The sequence below is a fragment of the Xiphias gladius genome, chromosome 9, assembly GCF_016859285.1.
Source record: "Xiphias gladius isolate SHS-SW01 ecotype Sanya breed wild chromosome 9, ASM1685928v1, whole genome shotgun sequence".
NCBI classification, from domain to species: domain Eukaryota; kingdom Metazoa; phylum Chordata; class Actinopteri; order Istiophoriformes; family Xiphiidae; genus Xiphias; species Xiphias gladius.
In genome coordinates this window covers 15,926,915-15,949,736 of record NC_053408.1, presented here as the reverse complement: position 1 = coordinate 15,949,736, position 22,822 = coordinate 15,926,915, and the positions used below count along the sequence as shown (strand labels likewise).

Genomic DNA, 22,822 nt, shown 5'->3' with positions numbered 1-22,822 from the left:
AAGAACCAAACTCCGTGTCCTGTTGTGTTTATTGTCAGGTAGCTAAAACGCAACCACTTGAAATTAAAGAAAAACAAAAAACAAAACCCAAACACAAATTCACCTCCATAACAGCTATTCACAAAGCAGCAGATTAACGTACAACTGTGTTCTCTACATGTAACACAGGGTGTATTTAAAAAAAAAAAATCAGTTTGCGAAAGAAGCGCATCAAATGCTGTGTAAAAAGATATTTTACATGGTTTTCTCAGATTTTGAAATACAGTTTCTACAAAAGTTAAGGAACAGGAACCATAATGCCACTAACTGCTGACATAAACGGATACACGGCACAAAAAGACAACATGTATGTGTGTGTGTCTGTGTGTCAATAAGGCACATTTAAGCATTTTAGACTCTAGTTTCGTGGCGAGTTTTTAACTCTTAACAACACCCAGTAAATGGACAAAACGGTTTGGACATCAGTAAAAAAAGTACCAAACAAAAATCCTCAGCTCGTCCTCTGCAGCCGTGTCAGGTTGTAACGCCCCTTTGGGCCACTGAGAGGTGCTGTTAAGTCATGTAAGAAGAGAGGTAAATAATTTGGCAGGAGATACTGTAAGTTGCCTTTGTAACTCTCCTCCTGTGTGACTGGTCTCTGATTAGCCCAGCTAGAGGTCAGTCACACATAAATCAGTTGTTAGTCCTTTTCAGTCAAGTTTTGTTCCCATGCACTTGGATATTTTTAGTCAGATGCCTGGAGGCGTTCATGCATTGCCTTTATTCATAGTGGGTCTGTTGTACCTTTCCAAACAGTACAACAAATATGTTTGAAACTCAAAGGTCCACGTAAGATCCTGAAATACTGGTCGTTATTTCAAGAGAGAAATGTTCTTGCTCAGTCGCAAGTTGCACTGCAGGTGAATATGTGTTTTTCAGCGACATCATCATCCAACAATTCGAAAATGTTGTAACCAGTCCAACTTCCCAGAGACAGTCCGGCTCCCGTTTCAAAGGCAGACGCTCAGAGGAGGTGCGCGTTCAGGTCATACTTCTCGCATAACTTCTCAGTGATTGGGATGCAGGTGAGGTACTCGCACCAGTCACACTTCACGGGGTAGACGTAGAAGAGAACGACCAGGGCGGAGAGCAGACCCAGGAAGACCAGCAGGAAGACACAGATCTGGACCCGCTTACGGTACATATCAGAACGCCCGAAACTAAAGAGAAGAAACTCAGCATTACTGATTTTGTGATGAAGTTAAAAGAGCAAATCAAAGACGTTCACATAAAATATATGCCTCTTCGTAGTTTAGCTACTCCTCTAGCTTTGCTTACATGTGCTTAGGCTGTCTCCTTTCTGTGTGACATGTAATGACAGAGAGGTCAGAGAACGACTAGTCTCTCTGTGAACTACTCTCAGAAACACAAACGTCCCTTTCTTCGCCTACCTGATGTATGGCAGGAAGGCGAAGGATAGGAAGAATCCGGATATGAAACCGCAGATGTGGGCAAAGTTGTCGATCCAAGGAAGCAAACCGAAGGAGAAGAAGAAGACTGAGATGGCCAACAGCTTGGCAAACGCCCACCATGGTCGCTCAAGGATCTGCCAGCTCTGAAACAGCTCCACAAACAGACAGGCCAGGATACCGAACTGGCTGCCTGCAGGACCGACCTGAGAGAGAGGAAATGAGGAAAACAGGTGAATACAGGAAAACGGAGATGGTATACAGACCCACTAAATGAAATAAATAGTTACTGTAGCTCGGTTCATGAGAAAACGAGTCCTTGACAAAGTCCCGATAGGAACGCAACTGTAAAGAGTTCAGAGTGGTTAAAGTCAAGCCCTCCGTTGTACATAGCTACAGCCTCAGATTGTGTCTTTTTTTTCCTTTACAGCAGACGCAACTCTTGAATGCTCAACAGTAAACTAGAATGTCTGTTTAAATGAGAAACTGAGTCCAGGCGCAGATCGAATGAATTATCATTGTTACTGCAGCCCAAGGTATGCAGAAAAAGGCTGAAAATGTAAATGGCAATAATGAAAAAGGAAAACACAACTGTCCCACATGTGAAAAAGCACAAAGAAAAGTACAGATTTTACAGACTCTGCTCTGCTTTAAATTATTGTAGAATCACCAACCCAGTCAGCCAGTTATCTGACTGGGTTATCTAGAAGCATATGTTGTAAATAAACACAGACACAAACACTAACATCTCTTTTTATTCATTTTGCTTAACATGGCTGCGCATGCTACTGACCTAGCTTGCTAACTAGCTAGACTGGGTTGTGAGATTGGTTACCGGGTTTACCGGCAGCAGCTAGTTAGCCAGCTAGGTAGGTAACCTGAGCAGCCTTGTTAAGCCACGGCATAAAAGCTATAGAGATTTTGTTTATTTTTATAATATTGAACATTTTGGCGTTCCGGAAGATGCCGTGTCTTGCACACAGTCTTGTTCTGAGGGTGACATTGTACCTCCGCTCTGTAAGGCAGGAAGATCGCTGAGGCCAAGTTGCCAGTGATGCCGCTCAGCATGTAGATGATGGAGATTCTCAGCCACCCAGCCAGCTTCTCTATGTCCCTCAGCACCGTCATCTGGAACAAGACTGACACCAGGCAGTGCAGGATCCTACAGACACAGACACACAGACAGCCAAGCGAGTTATTTTTCAAAACTGACCCGAGTCCGACTGATAGTTCACATTTTACTGTTTTAACCGATTTGTGATTGAAGCCCATAAAACAGTTCTATTTTTCACGTCTAAATGCGGATACCTGTTCTGAGATAGACAAAAAATAGAATGGAGTTCAGTCACCCAGCATGAAGAAAGAGGGACAGCCAGAGTCTGGAGAACTGGTCTGGGATCTCTGGGTTAAGAAAAGGCAGCAAGCCACACACATCATCCATACAAGCCACCTGGAGGAGAGAGAGATATAGATGAGACAAACAGTCAGGACTAGAGATCCACTGCCACCTTGTGGAGGAAAATGCCAGTGATGAATTCAGTCCAAAAGCCCTTCAATTCACAGACCACTACTGGCTCTAGTGGTGCAGTGGGTCAGCACATAGCCTTATAAGACAGTGACCTGATGAGGTTGTGGGATCAAGCCTTACCCACAGCAGCAATGTTTTAAATTCAAGATTACCTATGCATCACAGACCCCCTCTGAAAAACTGACTGGGGTGAAAAAGCCTTTAGAATGAGAAAAATTAGCAACTGTTGTATAGAATGAAATGCTAAATGAAAAGCAGTAGTCAGATTTGTTTGATTTCTCCTACCTGTGAGCAGAGAGTAGCCTCCTCGTGGAAGTAGCCGCGCATAAAGTCACAGTACTCTCTGGAAGTGATTTCACATCTACACCGTGACACACATCATTAGCTTGATTAGAGTTGGTCGCGTTGCCTTAAGGAGCTGCTAAACCTGAGAGAATTTAATTTTTCCTTGGTTTCAATGTCGTTTCACCAACCTACTCAATATCTGTGTCACATGCTTTTCTGTTCTGGCATTAGAGGGACTGGTGAAAACACAATATTTAACATTTAAGCTTGATAGTAGTCAAAAGGTAGTTAATATTGGTACATATGCAACAGAACAACTATGCTGGCTGAGCCACACTGGCAAGTCAAACCCTTCTCCTGACCCCTGTGGTCTTCAGTCGCATTGATCCTTACCGTCCTTTGGTTCCAATGCAGCACGGCCGGCCTGTGATGGTGCAGTCTATGTGGGGGAGGTTAGTGTGATTCCCAGAGTTGTACCGTGTACAAACCTACAGATCATAACCACAGGAAAAGTTTTGAAACAGCTTTGCTTTTAAGACAGTGGGAAAACAAAACGATTCAGCAACTGAGCTTCACCTGAAGCAAGTTCCTTGAATTCTTTAAATTTAAATATTCTCCTTAGCGGCCAACTTTGAGAGGCTCTCCCTTTGACTCCCTACAGCTCATGCACAATCCTGCTGTGCTGTTTTCACCAAACTAGTGTGATTCAGATTGTATCAGCACACACGTATGGTCTCCGGTGACCTCAGTGTATCGAGCAGACTAAATGTAATCGTACTCACTGGCCACTTGGTGATGTCATCGGGCCACTCGTGAGGTGAAACCGAGGCTGGCTCCAGGCAAATTCTGCAAAATCAAGCGCACATGTCAAAAAAAAGAAAAGAAAGAAAAAACGAGTGAACATTTCTGTCTTCCATTAGAATGACTGAGCCCCAGCAGTACAGTCCACACATGGAGGAAAATGATGTCTGTGAGGTATTTACACAACTGGGTCAGTGGGCTGGTGCTCGTGCTAAAAATCAGGAACCCCTACAATCGCGATAACAAACCGCTGTTGTGCATGTAATTAAAACAAACAGAGAGCATTTTTATGTTACCTGGGGTCCTGATGGCAGACTGAACCATGTTGGCGTAGTTCACCATTCAGTTGGGGAGCACTGGGGTGCTGAGGCCACTTCACCCACACTGCCAGGGTACTCTGCAGAAGACGACACACAGAAGGAGCTTAAGCTATTTTATGAACTGTAATCCAAACACAGTGGCAGTGGCTCCTTCAACTAAAGAACTGCTTAAAAGTGCTCTGCGGCATTTTACTTGCTACCCTACTGTCAACTGCCGTGCCTTTGTCCATATATCTTTAAGGATATATACTGTAGCTTTTGAGAATTTAAAAAAAGAATTTGTCTGATCTGCTGCAATGCAAGTTCATGGAAATTGACACTCCTCCGCAAAATTTCCTCCAGCAACACCTTTAAGATAGTTAAGACGTTCTCTCCAATGTAGCATGACTGAAATGGCCAGGTCTGTAGTTTGACTCTAAAAACTCTAGTTTCACTCACCGAACACTCCTCTTGTAAAGTCTGCAGGCAGCCAGAGCGATCGTTCCTCACGCAGCAGCCTGACTCTCTCTCTCTTGCCCTCTTCTCCTGGATCAGTTTCTGGATCTCTCGGTCTTGGCGCATGCATGGGGAAAACTTGGCTCCCAGGTGGATCAGTGCCTCCTTCAACGACAGCGGGGGTAACATTACAGCTTGGTCAGGTTGTGGATCTAGACCAGTGGTTCCCGACTTTTTTTTTGTCTTTTTTTTTGTGTGTCTCAAGTACCCCCACAACCCTGTCAGATGAACCCTTCATCGACACCACCCATCATGTAAGAAATGTGTTGATTTGAATTGATTCTAAACTGTCTGTTATTTAACACTATTAATATAAAAGTCAACATTGTTACAATATTTTTTTCGTACAATTGAATAGTCAATGTCTAGCTCCACTAGGTCCAATTGGCGTTGCAGAAGCTGGATGTTTTAACAATTTATCCAAACGTTTTAACTATTTCAACTGTTTATCCGTTACCTATGGCTACTGTTTATTTCCATTTATTATTACTTTTACCTTTTTCAATCATTAGTTTACCTTTTTATCCATTACTTTTAGCTAAGTGTCTCAACTGTTTATCTATTACTTTTAGTGTTTGATTCTAGTGTTAACTATCTAATAGTAATAGATTTTTAATTAGTTGACCTAGCTAGACGACTAAAGATTACTACACTGGAGCTTTCCTATTTTAACCACCGCGTACAATAATAGATAGAAGATGGCAGATAGAAAAGATGGCAAAATAGAAAATACTTACTGAGCTTGGACCCACCCAGAAGTTCTGTTGTTGCACAAACTTAACATTTTCATAAACTCCTTTGTTCCTCAACACCTTGAAAAAAAAAGGAGTGACTTGTATTACTCAGTCATCCATTTTCAGAGGAAATGCAACACAAATTCATAAACAAACCAATCTAAAGATTATAAGCATTGTATGCTATACTTACAGAATCAACAGTTTCGTGTTGTGAGAAGCCCACAGGGGCGATGCCGTAGATAGTCACAGCCAGAATGGTGATGAGCAAATGGACAAATGTGATCCAGTAGGTAAAGAAAGGCCTGAAGAGGAGAGGGAAACAATTGCTGGCTCTGTTTGCTGGGATATTGACAAAAAAAATATATATTTCATTTCTTCTCAGAGGACAGTCGGCAACCCACAAGGAAAAACAGAATCAGCACCCTTACCTGTGATCATCCATGTCCTCAATCTGCCTCTTGACAAAGCTGTCAATGCGCTTGCGGTAGGTCCGGTTTGTGAGACGACCGACCATGCCGAGCCCATATGGCCTCTTCTCTCGGGCAAAAAGCTTCTTAACGGGAACCACAATCCTTTGTCCCCGCTGCTGATGGCTGTTGACACTCACCACCTCCTGTTTCAGACGCACTTTAGGTTGGACCAGAGAGCCATCTTTCGTCTTCCGCCATCCTCGCTCTAAAGGCCTGGATTGAGGACGAGGAAAGCAGAGGGAAGAATCGCAAACTAATGTGTTAGATGCAGAATTTCTCAGTCACTACAGAGTACCATAAGAAAGTGTCTTCAGCACTGCAAAAGTTATGTTTGGTTCATGCGTGCATATGAAAAAATGCTGCAGATATTATAAACCCACAGCATGAGGTGACTCCTCTCCAGTTCATTCTTATCCAGCGCACTTCCTGTGAGCTCGCTCTCATCCAGCTGTTTGAGGGCAGCCTCCGATGGTGTCTCAAAAACTTCATCCGCATAGCTGGACAACTCATCCTGCAGGCCTTCCTACAAAGATGAAAACTAAGTAGGTAGGAATTCAAAGCTGAACAACTCAGAATATATCCTTTTTGAAAGAGGGCACGAAGGGCCAATACATAAAACCACAGTATATCACATATGCTCGGACCACAAGAAATTGCTTTGAAACAACACATCAGTTGATTGGATCTGGCTGTTTTGATCAATTTCTTTTACCTTTTTCCACCCAGAGCACAAGAAAATGCTTTGTAAGGAGCTTAATAATACCAGTGTAAAAACAAGATTTATTCAGTGAAGTTGCAATTTCATTTAAATTCAACTGAATAAATTTATAACTCATTTGTTAATAGCATTAGTTTTTCAATATTCAAAGCCTGAATTCTGTAAGTCTTAAAAAGGTTTTTGACAGTAAAAATCACATAAAAGAAGAATGGCTTGTCTACAAAAGAACTACAGAAAAAACGTGAGTGCAGGCTGTAGGACATGAGGACCAGCTGCTTATTGAATGCTTTAATCAAAAGTGGAGATACATGTTTTGAGTTTAATATTTTTATTTCTGGTGAAAATAAATTAAAAGGTAGCCTGGCGGTGAGTCCTTTGCTCACTCTGGTGAAGAAGGAAGTGTCCAGATCATCAGGAAAGTCCACAGTGTCATCTTCAAAGAAACTAGGAGGCATGAAACTCCGTCTGTGATGTCGGCCAGTGGTGCTATCGCCTAACGTCCGGCCCTAACAAACACAAAAACACACACTAACATCATCATCTACTGATATCAGACTGAGGTGCAATGGTATTTGCTGTACTAAATCATGCCAATATTGGAACATTATTGAAAAATATATATAAAAAAGTGAAATATGTAGCATTTTCACACATCAGTATATCACTGTGATATCAGTATATCACAGTAATTTCCATTCAGGGTTCAGGGTTCCAGGGTTCTACAGTCAATATTATTATCAGCCTCTGTCAGTGGTATTGTAGAAGATAGAGGCTGGCAGAAACAGAGGGTATATCCTGAGCCTGACAGTTTATCTGGAGGAATCCCCAATGGTGCATCCACTTTCTTAATGATTGTGTCTGATGGTTACGTAGCAGAAGTGTCCTCTGTGTGTCACTGGATTAACTCTGCACTTCTGGAATATTCTGACTGCAATCCAGCAGATATCTGAGCATTCGCTGTGTATTATCACGGACCATCTGCTCGCGAAAACCCCCATCTGCTCAACACAAACTAGTAGATACTTTCACTGAGCCACCATTCATCCCTTTATGTATATGCGTCTGTAGCCATTGGGGCACATAGAGAGTCATCTGCAAGCTACTGTAAAATATATGTAAGAATTTAATCCACAACACGACAGCTGATCTTATGTTTTACATAACATTGCCTACACATAAATGAAAAGACAGACAGAAATGCAAATACATAGATTAACTCAGAAATAAATCCCATCTATTCATGTGTGTAAGAGACAGAGGCACATCAGAAATTAACGGATGACATTTTTCTAAGAATCTCTTCACACAAACATAAGATAATAGAGTTTAAAGTGTGTGCATGTGCATGGCAACTCAGTGTGTTTAAATGTGGTCTTTTAAAGGTTTGTTACAAAGCATTAAAAAATGTAAAGCATTCATTTGTATATACTGAGCTCAATCTGCTTTTCCGAGAAAAACGACCACAGTCTGACATACACCTAAGATAGTGATCTACTGCTGTCTGCCCATAATGGAAGTTAGAAGTGCATTCACATTGTGCAGAAAAGACAAGTAAATTACAATTTTAGGAAAAGTGGGGTTGGCAGCAGCTTAGAAGAGTTTGAAGCACAGATTTTGCAGAGCACAGAATATTTCTTTTCAAAATAAAGTCCACTGTGTAACAAAAAATAACACCTTCATAAGTGCTGCTGCAGCCTTGAGACTCATGACAGCAACAGACTCCCGTTTGCGTCGTCGCGGCAACCGGTTGAGGGCGGAGCGGGAGCTGGAAAAGGAGCAGAGGGAGGCGGTGCCGGGCGTGATGGGAGTTTGCGGGATACTGAATCCGTCTACCTCTTCCACCATGCGGAAGGCACGACCCCGCGCCAGGGGGTCTACAATCTGCACGCACACGCACACACACACACAAACACAAACACACACAAAACAGTACTATTCAAGCCACATATGCCAGTAAACACACAGCGAAAGAATAGTGAACAGGGATGCGCACAACTCACATCTAAACTAGGGTTAGATTGATGTATCAGGTGGAAAGTAGCTTTGTTAAAGAGACAAAAGTGCTTAATCAGTAGATTTCTGTGACAGGCAACTGATATTTTACAAATGTTACGTGGTAATTTTCAAGACCTAGTAATAAACACTATTGTTTATTGATTAAATTATTTACGATAGCAGCTAAGATTTGTCCACTATAAATTTGCACCATCACCCAGGGCTGCTTCATGCAACAATCAATATGCTAGATGAAACACTGAAACGTTTATTAAAATATTCTTTTGTATATATTATACTTCTGATATAATCTGGCACTGCTTTTTGTAGTTAATATAAAATGATTACAAAAACTAAGAAAACAAAAACCCTAGAGTTGAATTAGCACGTCACATTAAAACAGGCAAATTTTGGGACTACTAGCAATTCGGGACCTGTGTTAGCATGCTACTAGCTAAAACAGAATTTATAGTAAAAATCTGGGCTTTAAGTGGCTTATTTGTTTAGGTATATTTCAAAATGTCCACAGATAAACTACTTAGACTTTGAGCTGCCAGTTATGTTAACATGGTATCTCAGCATGTTTTGAAACCACTACACCGTTAAACCGTTAAGCTAAAAAAAACAAGCTAGCTTGCTTGGCTACCTTGCAAAAAATTTTGTTTGGAGGAAAAAAATGGGGAAGTTGTTGTTACTCATACTATTCTATTTTTGGCTGGAGCACAACAGCAGGGCCAGCCCTACAAACGCTAATGTCTTCATCACATTCAAAGACGTCTTCAAAAACATTAGCTCCATATATTCGTCAAAAACCCATCAATCGAACCTTAGGCAAGATGACAAAGCAAAGAGGTAAAGCAAGCGCTGTAAATCTATTGTGTAATGAAGGAACAGAGTAAAAGAGTGGAAGAAATTAAGTGAAAGATGTGAAAGAGGAGAAAGTGAATAACTGTCACATGTATTCCTCTATCCCTTGCAACATGCCCAAGGCGCTGCCCTACCCTCTGCATGCCACAGTGGTGATGACTGGGGTGGTAGGGTGGGAGGTAGAGGGGGGGAGGGGTCTCAGTGGAGGCCAGGGAGAGGTTGTCTTGGCTGTGGAGCTCCATTTCCCTCATCACCTGAGCCTTCAGACCCCCGTACAGATGGCTGCAGTGCTGCAGGCTCTTCCTCCTCCATCGCTGGGTGCTGTCGCTGTCTTTGCTCACCCCAAACCAGTCAGCCGTACCCCTAGGGAGAGAATGGACTCTGGTTAGTAAATATGTAAAATCTGAATATTCTGATATGATTGTTTGATTTAGGACATGAGAAATTGGACATGTTCGTTGCAGAAATCAGTCAACAGGTATGGGTAAATTTGTGATTTAAAATTGTTAAGTCGCATTTGTGTACAAGACTAAGTGTCAAAGGGCAAACTACTGGCTCTGTGAGACTGCGCTGTTATCTTACTATGATCACTACTATTACCACTACTTACTGCATTTCCCACTTGGCGAAAAGAACCACAGACGTATCAACAAACTGTGGGCAAAATGGCTGCAAAGGCACCACCGCTGGCAGTTACATCAAAATCAATCCAATTTAAACACTACAATTCAGCTAATATTATAAGAAATAAATACTGTTATTTTGTATCTGGTTTCACTTGCTAACGAACTGCTACAAAATACGTAATACAACAAAAGTAGTTTTAGGCTGTTTATCTGGTGGGATGACAAGTTGGCACTATGGCTAACCAGCTTGGAATAATGTGTGAACACTCCCAAGTCAGAATAAAGTATTTTTTCCCTGTTCTTCCCATTCTGCCAACATTTCGTGAATGCATTAGGCGGTAGCGGTGCTCTGAGCTAAATGCTAACATCAGTTGCTAACACAATCACAGTGACAATGCTAACATGCTGATGCTGAGCAGGTATAATGTTGACCGTGTTCACCATCTTAGTTTAGCATACTAGCGTGCTGACTTTCCAATTAGCACCAAAAAGCGGTTCTTTTGTATGATTTAGGTAGCTGTTAAATGATGAAAAGTAAGTGTATCTATGTTTTTATATCCAAGTATATGCATGAGCTGTCTTACAATTTAATTGCAAAAACACGGCCTCATCCAGTTACATCTAGTTATCGAGCATCTAGCTACTTCTGCCAAACCTACGTCAACTGTCAAAGAAAATGAAAATAATAATTTCCTTATTCTGTGTCTGTTTCATTTTATTTTTTAATTTTGTCTGTAATCTGCTTTAGCCATCAGACAAGCCAATCACATGCTGAATGTTCTTTGACAGATTGAAATGTGCATCCCTCCTAATTATCAGAACAATGATTAGTTGATTGACTTCAGATGGTTGTTGGGGATTAGTTGACTGGTAAATTGGGTCATTTGCTGATTGCTTTGTTGTCTATAATGGTGAAGAGAACCATACATCCAAAAAGAGCATCTGGTTTTGCAGTCTGTAAATTGGTGCCTTCATTACTAAACAGAAAGCCAAAATGCATAGTTTAATATAATTAATAAAATATGATTTAAAACTGCAATAAGATGGAAAATTTGACCAGTTTGAGGTACTTCTTGTTGTGTTAAAAAAGAAAGATTGCGTGGGGCATGGAGGGTGAATGGAAACTGATGAAATACCTTTGGCTACAACACAAAGAAAATGGACCAAATTAGATTTATTTTTATACCACAAATCAGCTTTAACTATCCAGATGAAGATAAGTGATCTGATAATGAACAATTAGGATGAGATACGGGTCAGGATTTATAAAGCTGCAGGTCAGTTGATTAAAGAAAGGTTTTCTTGTGCAACATGTCAACATTTCAGACAAAGAAATTCTCATAAATTCAGCTCCCTCGTAGAATTCTTCTCTTATCGCTTTATCTTTCTCTGTGTACGTGTGCATGCCTGATTGTGTGGACACTGTCAGGCCAGCTTAGAGACCCTGGATGAAAAATACTGTCTTGTTTCCTAACACGACCTACCGTTCTCTATTGAGTCAGCAGTAAAGAAGCAGATGTTGCCTGATAGTCCTGCAGTAGACGACCTGACATGGCCGTCTGTGTGTGTGTTTTGTGTGTTTCTCATTTAAACTCAGTAAATATGCATTCACTGTGTGCATCCACGTCCCTTTTTTTCCATTAACAGTGCCTGCGTGCCAGGCTCTGTGTTAACCGATCAGGAGGGGGTAGCCCGCGCTGGGGAAACAGTTTAGAGAGCAGAACACGCAGTAATAAACACTCAGCCCTCATCATCAAGAAAGACGGCAGCTGGGGAAGCCTTTTAAGGCTAGGCTGGGGCAGGGAGGGGGCGGCGTGGCCCTGATTGTTGTCCTTCCAGAGAGGAATGTCTTAGAAAGAAGACACAGGTTTGGGAAAGCAGAGAGAGACGGGTCAGACTGGGCCCCTTTGAGCTGGAGAGGAGGAGATGCAAACCGATAGGAGGAAAGAGACAGCCAGAGGCAGGAGGAGGGGAGGTCATAACATGAAATTAATTAAATGAAAAGATGAAAAAATATTAATTCAAGATTGACATTAACATTCACAGTACTGGTGGTAAAACATGATGTGACTACATTGTGAATATAGGCCTATCTTAAGCTAGATGACGTTTGTGTGCATTTGTTTACATAAGCGGCTGTTTGTCTGTGCGCACATGCACCAACAAGCATGCATGTCATATTCGCCCACACAAAAGCCTATATAAAATATTCACGACTGCTTGACGACAGCACGAATCCATCACACATCGAAGATTAAAGCGATAAGCCACATGGATTAGCTTTCATATCCTCCAGGTAAGGCTGGTACACATGCAGCAGCAATCTACTGTACCGTAATTACAGGCTTAGACAGCCTTCATTTCATCTGGGAGAGAAGGCCAAGGGGCAAATCCTAGAACCATCTAGACAAACGCTAGCAAACAAACACAGAACTTAACAAATAGAAAAGATAGGTATGAGCACGGATCATAGAAACTGAGTTTGCTGATTGGATAAATCAATGAATGAGAGGGCTTTAATTTTTCTTTCAATACCGCAGCTTCAGATCTATATGGTTGGGCTGATACCCTATATCAGTTCACCAAAATTTGCTGTGTATTAACAACAAATTTATTATAAGATGTCACATCCACAGTTGAAGTAATAGTAATTAAGCTGCACAAAGAACCTGTGAGGACATTGTCAACTTTTCTGTTATTCTTCCCAGAGTTCACAACTGTTTTGTAAGAGAATTCTTCATTTAAGGGAAAAATGAAAAGTCAAGTTTCCTCATCACTGAATAGGTATGGATGGTCTCCCTGTCCTAAAGAAGGCTAAGCCTCAAAAAGGTTTTCCCTAATTCTGTGGGGAAATCCCAGTATCACAGTGATCTAAATGCTGTTTGACACCGTGACAAAAACAAAATTCCTGAGGAAAGACGGAATGTATGTCTTTTCTAGAACAATAATGATCAAAATTAAAAATCAAAATGGTCATAAAATAGCTTATAATGGTAACTTCTTCCCAAAACTGTATGTACCAATTAAATACAACACTGAACAGAACTAAGTACAAGTTATTAAGTACTATACATAGGTACAAATAGGACGCACTTCAAATTTCCATTGTTTTGCTACGTTATACTTAAACTCAAGTTAAATCCAGACACAAACATTATACTTTTTGCTCCATTTCATTCTCACAGCTATGGTCCCTAGTTATTTTGAAGTTTCAGGTATTACACACAAAAATTAGAATGATCTTTTAAAATACACAATTAATCAATTACACTATCCAACAATATATAAAGTTGTTAAAACTAGCTCCACCTTGATCAGCTACAACCTTGCTGCTTACATGTTAAGACATCAGTATTAAAAATCTAATATAATGTACATCGTAACACTGATTGGGGCCATTCTTCTGCATCATTGCTTTTATTTTTGATACTTTAAGTACATTTTGCTGGTAATACTAATATGCACCTTTACTTGGGTAAAATTATAAAGGCTAGACTTTCACTTTCAGAGTATTTTTAAACTGTGGCATTGCTGCTTTTACCTAAAAGAATAGTTCGACACTTTGGGAAACACACCAGGAGTTTATTTTGAGAAGACTAATACCACTCTCATATCTGTCTGTCAAATGCAGCCAGCAGCTGGTTAGCTTAGCTTAGCACAAAGAATCGAAACAGCTTGCCTGGCTCTGTCTGACAGCAACAAAATCCACCATCACCTTTGAAATTCACTAATTAACATGTTATATCCTGTGTGTTTACTCTGGACAGAGTGTGAAAACAACATCTTACCTTTAGACACAGCCAGGCCAGATGTTTCCACTTTTTATGCTAATCTAAGATAAACGTCTTCTTGCTGTAACTTCATATTTATCGCAAAGATATGAGAGTGGTATCAATCTTCCCATCAAACTCTCCTCAAGAGGTCAAATAAACATACTTCCCAAAATGCTGAACTATTCCTTAAAGTGAAGGATTAGAGTACTTTTTCCACCACTGCAAAATGAGAGGGCTTAGCATTTTACATGTATACATATGGATGTGGGCAATCATAAAAAGTTCAGTAAAATCAAAAACACAAGACTGAAAGCTGTTTAAATTATGAGCTGCTAATCTCAACTAAATCCTACATTTTGGTTTAGGAAACCCTAAATCCTTGCACAAGGAATAAACACTTCACCAAAGGCTTTGTTCAGTATTTCCATCCACCGGCCAACGTGTCACATGTTGACTCAGATCAACATTTTTGTTTAGTATCTTTTGCTTTGGTTAGGCAAAAACCACAGCACACTCACCTGTCCAGAGAGCTCCAGGAGGGGTTCAGGGTATGGGTCATACCTGAGAGGGGCTGGGACTGTGGAGCCGTGTCGCCCCCATCACCAGCATCATTAACATACTGTCCTCGCTTACCCCCTCACCCGTATTAAACCCAGATCCACTGAATGCAAACTGATCCTCCGCAGATCACACATACAATGTTCCATAAGGGGATTTCCTAATATCTAGGACAGCGGTACCTTGTAACGCCCGCTGTTATGCAAAGAGAGGATGATCACCACATGTCCCGACTCTGTGTAACATCCCTGTCCTGCTCAGTGAACGGCTGGGTAATCAAAGGTTAGAGGAAAGCTGGCGTTGATCTCCTTGGTCTGACAGTGAATGTCCTGGTGTAAAGAGATCCACAGAGGACTTCCACCAGCTGGATCACCTCATTCAGCGCACAATGAGTGGGAGGATCTTAAATTTTCTGACCTTGTGTCACCAGCACATAACAGAAGTTTCCATATGACTGTGTATGTGTGAGAGAGTTTGTGAATGTGTCAGTGTCTGGCAGGCCTCCCAGCATCCATCCTCGAGAGTTTGTGTAAAAGGATGTGACCTACTGGGCAAAGCAGACGGCGGCTCTGGTCCTTGTCAAACTGAATATTCCCCCTATCCAAAGCCCCAACGATCACTATCAATGAGGTCCTTCTCTTTCTCCCCCTGTCTTTCTCTCTCTCATTCTGCCTTGTTTTGCAGGAGGGTGTGTAAACACCAGGTCTCCCTCTAACATACCAGCACTCCACAGGAAATGGGAGATTAGAGGGAGGGAGGGAGAGAAGAAAGATGGAACATCATACACATTAGGAGGGAGGAGAGATGGAGGAAGGGCACTGGGACATGCCTGGACATGACACAAACACACACACACACACACACACACACACACACACACACACACACACACACACAAGATGGAGTTGGAGTACCACAAAGGTTTTGCTTTTCCAAATCATATCCCATAGTGTGAACCGTGCCGTGGTTTGTAGCGAAAACATTCGTGTCAGCAGTTGAAAGAATTTCCAGTTGAGCAAGTGAACTTCACCTATCATTAAGACTATAAGTGTGATTGAGATAAATTATTATCCATGGAACTCTGTGGCCAGATTCGTCAAAATTAATGGTACCTTAACGTGAAAAATGACTCATAAAAAGCTGTCCTGCTGTCCTCCAGATCAACAAACATCAGGGCACCCTCCCAGTTACAAGCACTTTGTTTGTACAGTAAAAGATTTATCCTGTATTTATAAACTCTTTAGAGCAGGAGGTACACACACAAAAATTTCCCCTCAATCCCATTAATTCCCTCACAAACATCACACGCATTAATTCTCTTTCTCTCTCACATACACACACATACAGGGCTAATAAACCTCGGCATGATAAAGTTAAGACATTAAGACACTCCTTTGAGGAGAATGTCTCTAGGTTTTAGTCTCAATTCCCTGTTCAAACATTTACATATAATTTAACGCCGTGGGAGGGGCCGCTTTGATGTGGCCCACATGCTCTGTGAGGCACACAGATAGACTGTGTGAGTAATTGTATTATTTTGTCTCCCCCAAACCATGTGGTGCTGTGTGTCACCTGGACCGACACAGACACTTTTCAAAATATTTATAGCTGAGGCAGAAAGAGACCAAGAGACCAGTGGGGTGTTTTGGTGTACAAAAACTCAATACAGACATCAAGGGGAAAAAAATCATGGCCAAATTTGTTATTTATCATCACCTCAGATAATAGATATTGTGATAAAATATAGTTAAAAACTGTTTTTGGTATATTCACTTTTCCTCAACCTGCCTTGTGTGTCAGTAGATAGTTCATGTCCATGTTTTTTTGTTGCTGGTTGCATAAAGAAAGGGGTCTGTCTTTTATGAAGGAGCTCGTCTTGAGAGTCAACAAGACCATTGCTCCTATTTTCTGCAATGAAGCTCTATTTTATTTGTGCTGAAAATATCTGACAGTATCATTTGGTGTTGTTTGTCCTACACTAGTGAATTTAAGTCTAATATGCGAGATTTTTTAGCTCTGTTTTGGTCTCCACCAACCCCTGAGGGAAACATGCGGCTAATTATGTTCACCAGCTAGTCTCAAATTGTTTCCGTTTGACATATGGTGCTGGACAAGTAGTGTACAATGACTAATTAGACTTTTATTCACTAAAAAGTGTTTTTCTCGAAAACATATATTGGAAAAGGGGGGTCTTATAATCAAGGTTGTCCTATATTCAGGCTAATATGGAACTTATAGCTGCTTTAAGTTGGACCATATTTCCAGCTGAAAATTGGGTCAGTAAATTACCACCACACAACGAAATAACACAGATGGGAGCTTCTAGAAGTTTATATTAGCTTTTTTAAACAGTGCTTAAGTTTTTTTGAGAAAATTTTATCCCTGTTTACATTTTTGTGTGCTCACTGCTCACTGGCTGGAATATATTAATTTTAATGCTTTAACATCCAGTTTCCCCTTTTCCCTCCCCTGCAGTAGCTTTAAGGTTGAAAAATAATGTTAGTCCACACTGTCTGACAGAATTATATATATATTTTTAAATCATTTGGTATCTTCTTTGAAGCATGATGTTTACAGTGAAATTAAACTTTAGACAGTTTCTTTCTGTGCATTATATATTCAACAACAACATGCTGTTTCAAATAGAAACTTCAGTGCGGAAGCAGGACACCTTCAAACTACTGTCATCACCCCCCTCCCTCTGCCCTCCACCTCTCCTGTACCTGATGATCTGTTTGGGTATAGATGAACGCCGTCGGGTCAGTATTTTGGGGATGCAGGACCGCCTTCGAACGGTTGACACCCTCCTGGGGCTCCTCTGGCCCTTTGGGGGAACTGTGTTGACGCGCTCAAAGCGCACCCTTTTCTCACTTAACAAACATCGCAGCAGAAGAGGAGAAGACAGGGAGGCAGTGGGAAAAAAGCAGATATTAATCAGGCAAAATCAAAGATGGGGGGGGGGATAAAAGACAGCAAGATTAATTTGTGTTAAATGAGGCAGGAGACCAAAGCTTAAATTAAACTTGTTAAGGATTTAATGCAGAGTTATTGAGAATATGAGACATGCAGAAGTCTTAGGAAATTAGCAGCTTGAGGAAATCCGCAGAGAGGAAAGAAGAGAACCTCGTATGAACCTGTATGTGTGTATGTGTGCCTAACCTCTTGATAGACTGTGTGACGGAGGGCAGTCTCTCCAGAGGAGGTCTGAGGTAGTTGTTTGAAGTTTCCAAGGCAGCAGTGCAGGTCTGAGGGTTTTCCCCTGGCATGCTGACACTGCGCAGGCGCTTTACTGGCTGCAACACACACAACAGATGATGATGATGCAGACACCCTGTGTGACTAGCTGCGTATATGTGAAATAAGTGGCTTAGGATTTTTTTTTGTCAAACTTATGTTTCTAACGTTGAGAATTAACTTAACTGCGGACAGATTTTTAGTTAAATTTTACAGTACTGGTAGTTATTCTTCTATTGTAAGCTACTGTTGCGAATACAGTTTTGCTATTCTGACCTGCATTTATTTGATGTGTTTTTACCTGGGTGTGCGGGGGCGAGTCATCCGGTGTCAGCTGGATGGTGGGGATGTCCAGTTTGAGCCATGGCGGCTTCTTCCTCTGCAGGCTGCTGTTCCTGCTGCCCGGCTCATCCATGCTCGCTGCCTCTCCCTACGCCTGCCAGCTTGTCAACACACACAAAGAAACGGGTTTGTAGGACATTTCACACAGTCAAAATATGCTCACAGATGCACAACATTTCCAACCAAAACTGACCAGCTTTGTTGAGTAATTACGAACACTGGACAGAATGTGCATAAATAATGATCAACAAGAATCCACGTCTCCCCATGGTGCTGAGGTCGAGACACATAAAGAGGGGGCAGACACCTGCCTGAATATATTCACTGCTTAAATTCATTTTTTTTGGATAATCTATGATAGTGGGTAAATTAGATTTGGATTGAGCCAAATGGGCTGTGACTCAATATAAAGTATATGTCTAATATTTTGAACAACAGCTTGTTCTTTTTTTAATAAACACATCCAGAGGCTGCATCTACACAAGGGAATTTTGTGAATATCAAACCTTAATTTAATATAAACCAAGACGAAACAAGCATCAGAGGTCAGTGATGCCTGTGTGCTCCGTCAACAACAACAGACTGTGTTTGCTCTGATTCGTGTCGAATAATATCACAGATGAACGATTTCTGCTGCTGTCGGCATCTTTTCTGTGATTCACAGGCCAGGTTAAAACTTCACTGCTCCAGGTGAGGCTCGAACTCACAACCTCGGCATCACTCCGCTGGCTACTGTCATATAAGTACCGCGCGCTGACCGATTGCGCCACTGGAGCCTCCGTAGAGCAGACAATCTAGTACTCTTTTGGAAGGGCAGTAATGTAGCTATGCTTCAACGCCACAAGATGGTGCTAGAATCCTCAAAGGTAATGTCTTTCTTGGTATAATCGGGCAGACACACATTTGCCCTTTATGAACAAAGACAGAACACAAAGGGATGCTATTACTCGTTGTTGAGTGTCATCCCATCTTTTTTAAACAGACTCTTCATACAGGGATGTGGTCTGAGTGCAGCAGGCCACCTATTAACAGACAGAAAGAGCCCGACAGATTGAACAACTGAGCTACACAAACAGAGGGAAAGCCACAGAATAGAAAGCCACAGCCTCCACTCATCCTGTTGTTTGCCGGTTAATGGGTTTATGGGCAAAGGAAGGCATTTGGAGAGTGAAAGGGGTTTTCCTGCTTAACCATTCCACTGGAAGTTGTATGGGAATGAATGAAAATGTCTTCCAATTTCTGTTAACATCAGTGAGCTACCCACTGGCCAGTGAGGCAGTGTGTAATGGTGCCTTTTAATATGAAGTGCCAACACGAACAGTGATCCTTTCTTTTCCTCGTCACAAATGCATTTTAAAGCTGTTGAACTTGTCAGGTTGAGCAGCAAATCAAAACTTCAGCACCTTTCTGCTACTTACTGTGTCACTGATGCCACATAGTAACAACTAGGGATCTGCGTGATTAGTCGACGAAACGATTAAACGTTGCTGCCCTTGCTAGTCGGTACCAGAAATACAAGCCGGTTAAACTAATTATTAATATTTTATTAGTGTACAACTCCAGTTAACTGTTGCATTTAAGATTTTATGCAGTTGCCCGCACAGATGTAGTAAACAAGCAAGGTAAAACCCACTGGGTTTGGCAGTATTTTGATCTAGAAAATGAAAATAAGGTTGTATGTAGGCTGTGTCAGAATAAATTAGTATATAATTAACACTCGACCAGAGCAACAATGTGTAACCATACTCAGCACAGGCATGTGGACATTAACCAGCAAGGTAAGAAGGCCGCTGGTGCTGAAACTGCTAAGCGCCTCCTTGCCACGCTCTCTCTCTCTCTCTCCCTCTCTCACAAACATGTTGACAACGGAAGGCGTGTCATAGTCGGTGAGCGGTCGGGAGCACAAAGACACACAACTAGTCGAAGTCTAAATTAAAAGGCTTGAGGATTCTCAAAAAAAGGAAAAAAAAAATTGCAAAGGAGAACCCTCTTGGAGTCATTAAAAAGGAATTAAAAAGGTGTGTTTGGCGAACGTAATGCTGCAAAACCAAATCCATTAAAGAGCAGGACAGTGTCGCTAAGGTTAGCCTAAACTCTGAAAGCAACTAGTACCAGCTTCCAAACAGTGAGGAAATGCTACACAGTGGATGTGCTATCACAAATGGGTCTTTTTTAATGTAACCTGAAACCCCGGAAAGTGTAGTCAGTTAATGAAAGGCACTTTGGACTTGGAAGTAACACTACGTTACCACTGTAGGTAGTTAGCTAGTAAGCAAAGCATGCTAATGTTTGCAGCTTAGGTTAGAGTGAATAAGTTTTAAGTTAAATACATTAAATCCTTGTATTTTTGGTTGATAAAAAAAAAAGACACTACAATTCACACCCTTTAAATGCTGAGCTTTTTTTTTTTTTTTTTTACACAATAATATCATAAAGAAACATTTTTAAAGGACTCCTTAAATTTGGTTACTACACCAAAATGCAACCAATGTACAGAGCGACATTTTACAGTTAAAAAATGAAGTTGTCCGTGCTCTTTGATGGACAAACTATGTAATGGAGATAGTGTTACTAAATCACCTCGAAAACATCTGGTATCTGCTAACATATTTTGCTTTCTGTACTACAATTTCATCTTAATAATCAGCCAACACATACACTATATATGTTGCCTATGTAACAGAATATATGCAATAAACTATAATATTGGCTGATATATCGGCTCAGTCCATTTCGCTACAGGATATGTAATAACATTGTGAATGCAGTAAATTCTATCTCTTGAAGGCATTTTAGGTATCATGATCCAGGCAAAAGGAATTCTCATCTACCTCTAGTAAAGGCTTGTTGCTTAGGTGAACAAAGGCCTTGATTGGTAGTTTTACAGCATGTCCGCTTCTCTCAATCGTCTATCGCACACTTGGTCTATTTCCAAATTAATTTTCCCCATTCACTTCACTAAAATGCCATTTAATGTGAAAAAACGTCTTTGCACTGAAGCTCAGTTTGAGAAAAGATTTATATTTCTCTAGCCAGGTTATAGCTTAAATGTGATGCTGGCCAAGGGGAAGTCATTGAGCAGGAGTAAAGGGACTATTACTGGATAATAGGACATCTGCATGCGGTTCTGGTGACATGTAATGAGCGACCACCAATGAGGAGCTCCTGTAGATCCCAACTGTGAATCATTCTGTGATTCATGGCTGTGAATAAAATTACAGGCTCCCCATAAAGCCATTAGCTGAACAATATTCTATTCCCTCATACGTAGTCCTGGAGCCGATATTCAGACTTCTGGCCAAAGCCAAGTCTAATGAGCTGAAAGATTTACATCGCTGGCAGCTGGAGGACTTCTCGAAACACGCTGACACGGATGAGACGGGGTGCTTCCAGACCCAAGAGACAACACACACGCAAAAACTCACAGTTGCACTACATCGTTAAGGGGAACCCCCCCTTTGGAAACTCTCACTTGTCAAATACAAATCAGTTGAGGTGTCTATTTTGCACTAAAATTGTATGTTGTTTTTGTTTCCATTCTCACACAAACTGGGTTGTCTATTTGGATTGTGATATCCTACATTTCCCAGGAGGCAGTGGCTACAGAGCAGGTGTGAACTTGTGGATCTCAGTCGAAGGTGGGTGTTTGGACAAAGGGTTGGATTACTCATCTACAGATAGGAGTAGTAACACTGCAAGAGCATGAGCTGAGCATGTGTTTCCATGCAATTCAACAAAGCTGACGAAAACATCATGGCATGTTTTGTTACATAATGATCTACTGAGGTTATGGGGGCGTGTATGTTTGTACTTCTCTCTTCTACGATGGATCTGACATGGCATGATTCCTAATGACTTTGTTTGGACCCGGACCAGAGGATGAATCCTAATGAGTTTGTTCACCCCTTGACTTGTCCTTTAGCTCCACCATGCCTTTGACAAATGTGGTTTGAACTTAAATACCTTGTCAACTAACTGCCACGATATTCAGTACAGAATTGCAATAATTTATTTTTTACTGTAGCATCAAAATTTCAGTTTATCAAATACTTTGGTTTATGACCAAATAGCTGCAAAACTAATGACATTCCCACCAGCCTCAGCTGCACTCCCTAACAAGCTAAACTAAGCTGTTGAACACGATACCTGCTTAACATCATGTTAGCATTCTCATTGTGAGCATGTTAAAATGCCAATGTTAGTTGCGCATTAGTACAGCCTCACACGGCTGCTAGCAGGGCTGCAGACTCTGGACTTTTCTATGACACTGGAATAATCTGGAAGATGACAAACTGTATAAATGACATTGAAATACTACACATAGCACCTTTAAACACTGAGTCCCGGCTAAAGAGATACCCTGTGAAGAGATGTTAAATGCTCTTCTTCTGAATTACCTTCCATATTTTGAAAATTCATATGTAGATATGCAATACATAATGTATAAATACACACTCACACAGACCAGCACAGTGTTTGGCCATGAAGAAAAATGTAAAACTAAAGGCAGGTTACACAAAGTTGACTGCCCGTGTCGGTGTTTTTGAGCTCTCTGTGGTCACATGTGGAAGCCTGCGCGTTCTCCTACGGTCACACAGAATAAACACACCCCTGCAAATGGAAAC

The 22,822-nt window shown here is 41.2% G+C and overlaps 1 protein-coding gene and 1 non-coding gene across 7 annotated transcripts in view; both read right to left on the bottom strand.

Annotated features, from left to right (window-relative positions):
• rhbdf1b (rhomboid 5 homolog 1b (Drosophila)) overlaps positions 1–22,822 on the bottom strand; it is a 42,469-nt gene continuing 19,647 nt past the window's right edge. For 2 of the 6 annotated variants that reach the window (XM_040135641.1, XM_040135642.1), the window contains 19 exons: positions 18,157–18,298; positions 17,781–17,914; positions 17,345–17,491; positions 9,799–10,027; positions 8,477–8,683; positions 7,186–7,308; positions 6,465–6,607; positions 6,043–6,297; positions 5,805–5,916; positions 5,615–5,689; positions 4,821–4,982; positions 4,359–4,459; positions 4,044–4,107; positions 3,655–3,749; positions 3,262–3,337; positions 2,798–2,898; positions 2,457–2,610; positions 1,431–1,654; positions 1–1,199 (listed from right to left, as the gene is read on the bottom strand). In XM_040135641.1, coding sequence (XP_039991575.1) covers positions 1,004–1,199; positions 1,431–1,654; positions 2,457–2,610; positions 2,798–2,898; positions 3,262–3,337; positions 3,655–3,749; positions 4,044–4,107; positions 4,359–4,459; positions 4,821–4,982; positions 5,615–5,689; positions 5,805–5,916; positions 6,043–6,297; positions 6,465–6,607; positions 7,186–7,308; positions 8,477–8,683; positions 9,799–10,027; positions 17,345–17,491; positions 17,781–17,914; positions 18,157–18,270 — 2,712 coding nt within the window. In that variant the 5' untranslated portion in view covers positions 18,271–18,298 and the 3' untranslated portion in view covers positions 1–1,003. Of the gene's footprint in view, positions 1,200–1,430; positions 1,655–2,456; positions 2,611–2,756; positions 2,899–3,261; positions 3,338–3,654; positions 3,750–4,043; positions 4,108–4,358; positions 4,460–4,820; positions 4,983–5,614; positions 5,690–5,804; positions 5,917–6,042; positions 6,298–6,464; positions 6,608–7,185; positions 7,309–8,476; positions 8,684–9,798; positions 10,028–14,581; positions 15,217–17,344; positions 17,492–17,780; positions 17,915–18,156; positions 18,299–22,822 lie in introns of those variants that run through there. The other 4 variants (XM_040135644.1, XM_040135643.1, XM_040135645.1 and 1 more) reach the window with 4 other exon arrangements.
• trnai-uau lies at positions 18,880–18,973 on the bottom strand. Its single transcript has 2 exons — positions 18,936–18,973; positions 18,880–18,915 (listed from the first exon to the last, which is right to left on the bottom strand). It is a non-coding gene; the product is annotated as a tRNA-Ile (tRNA).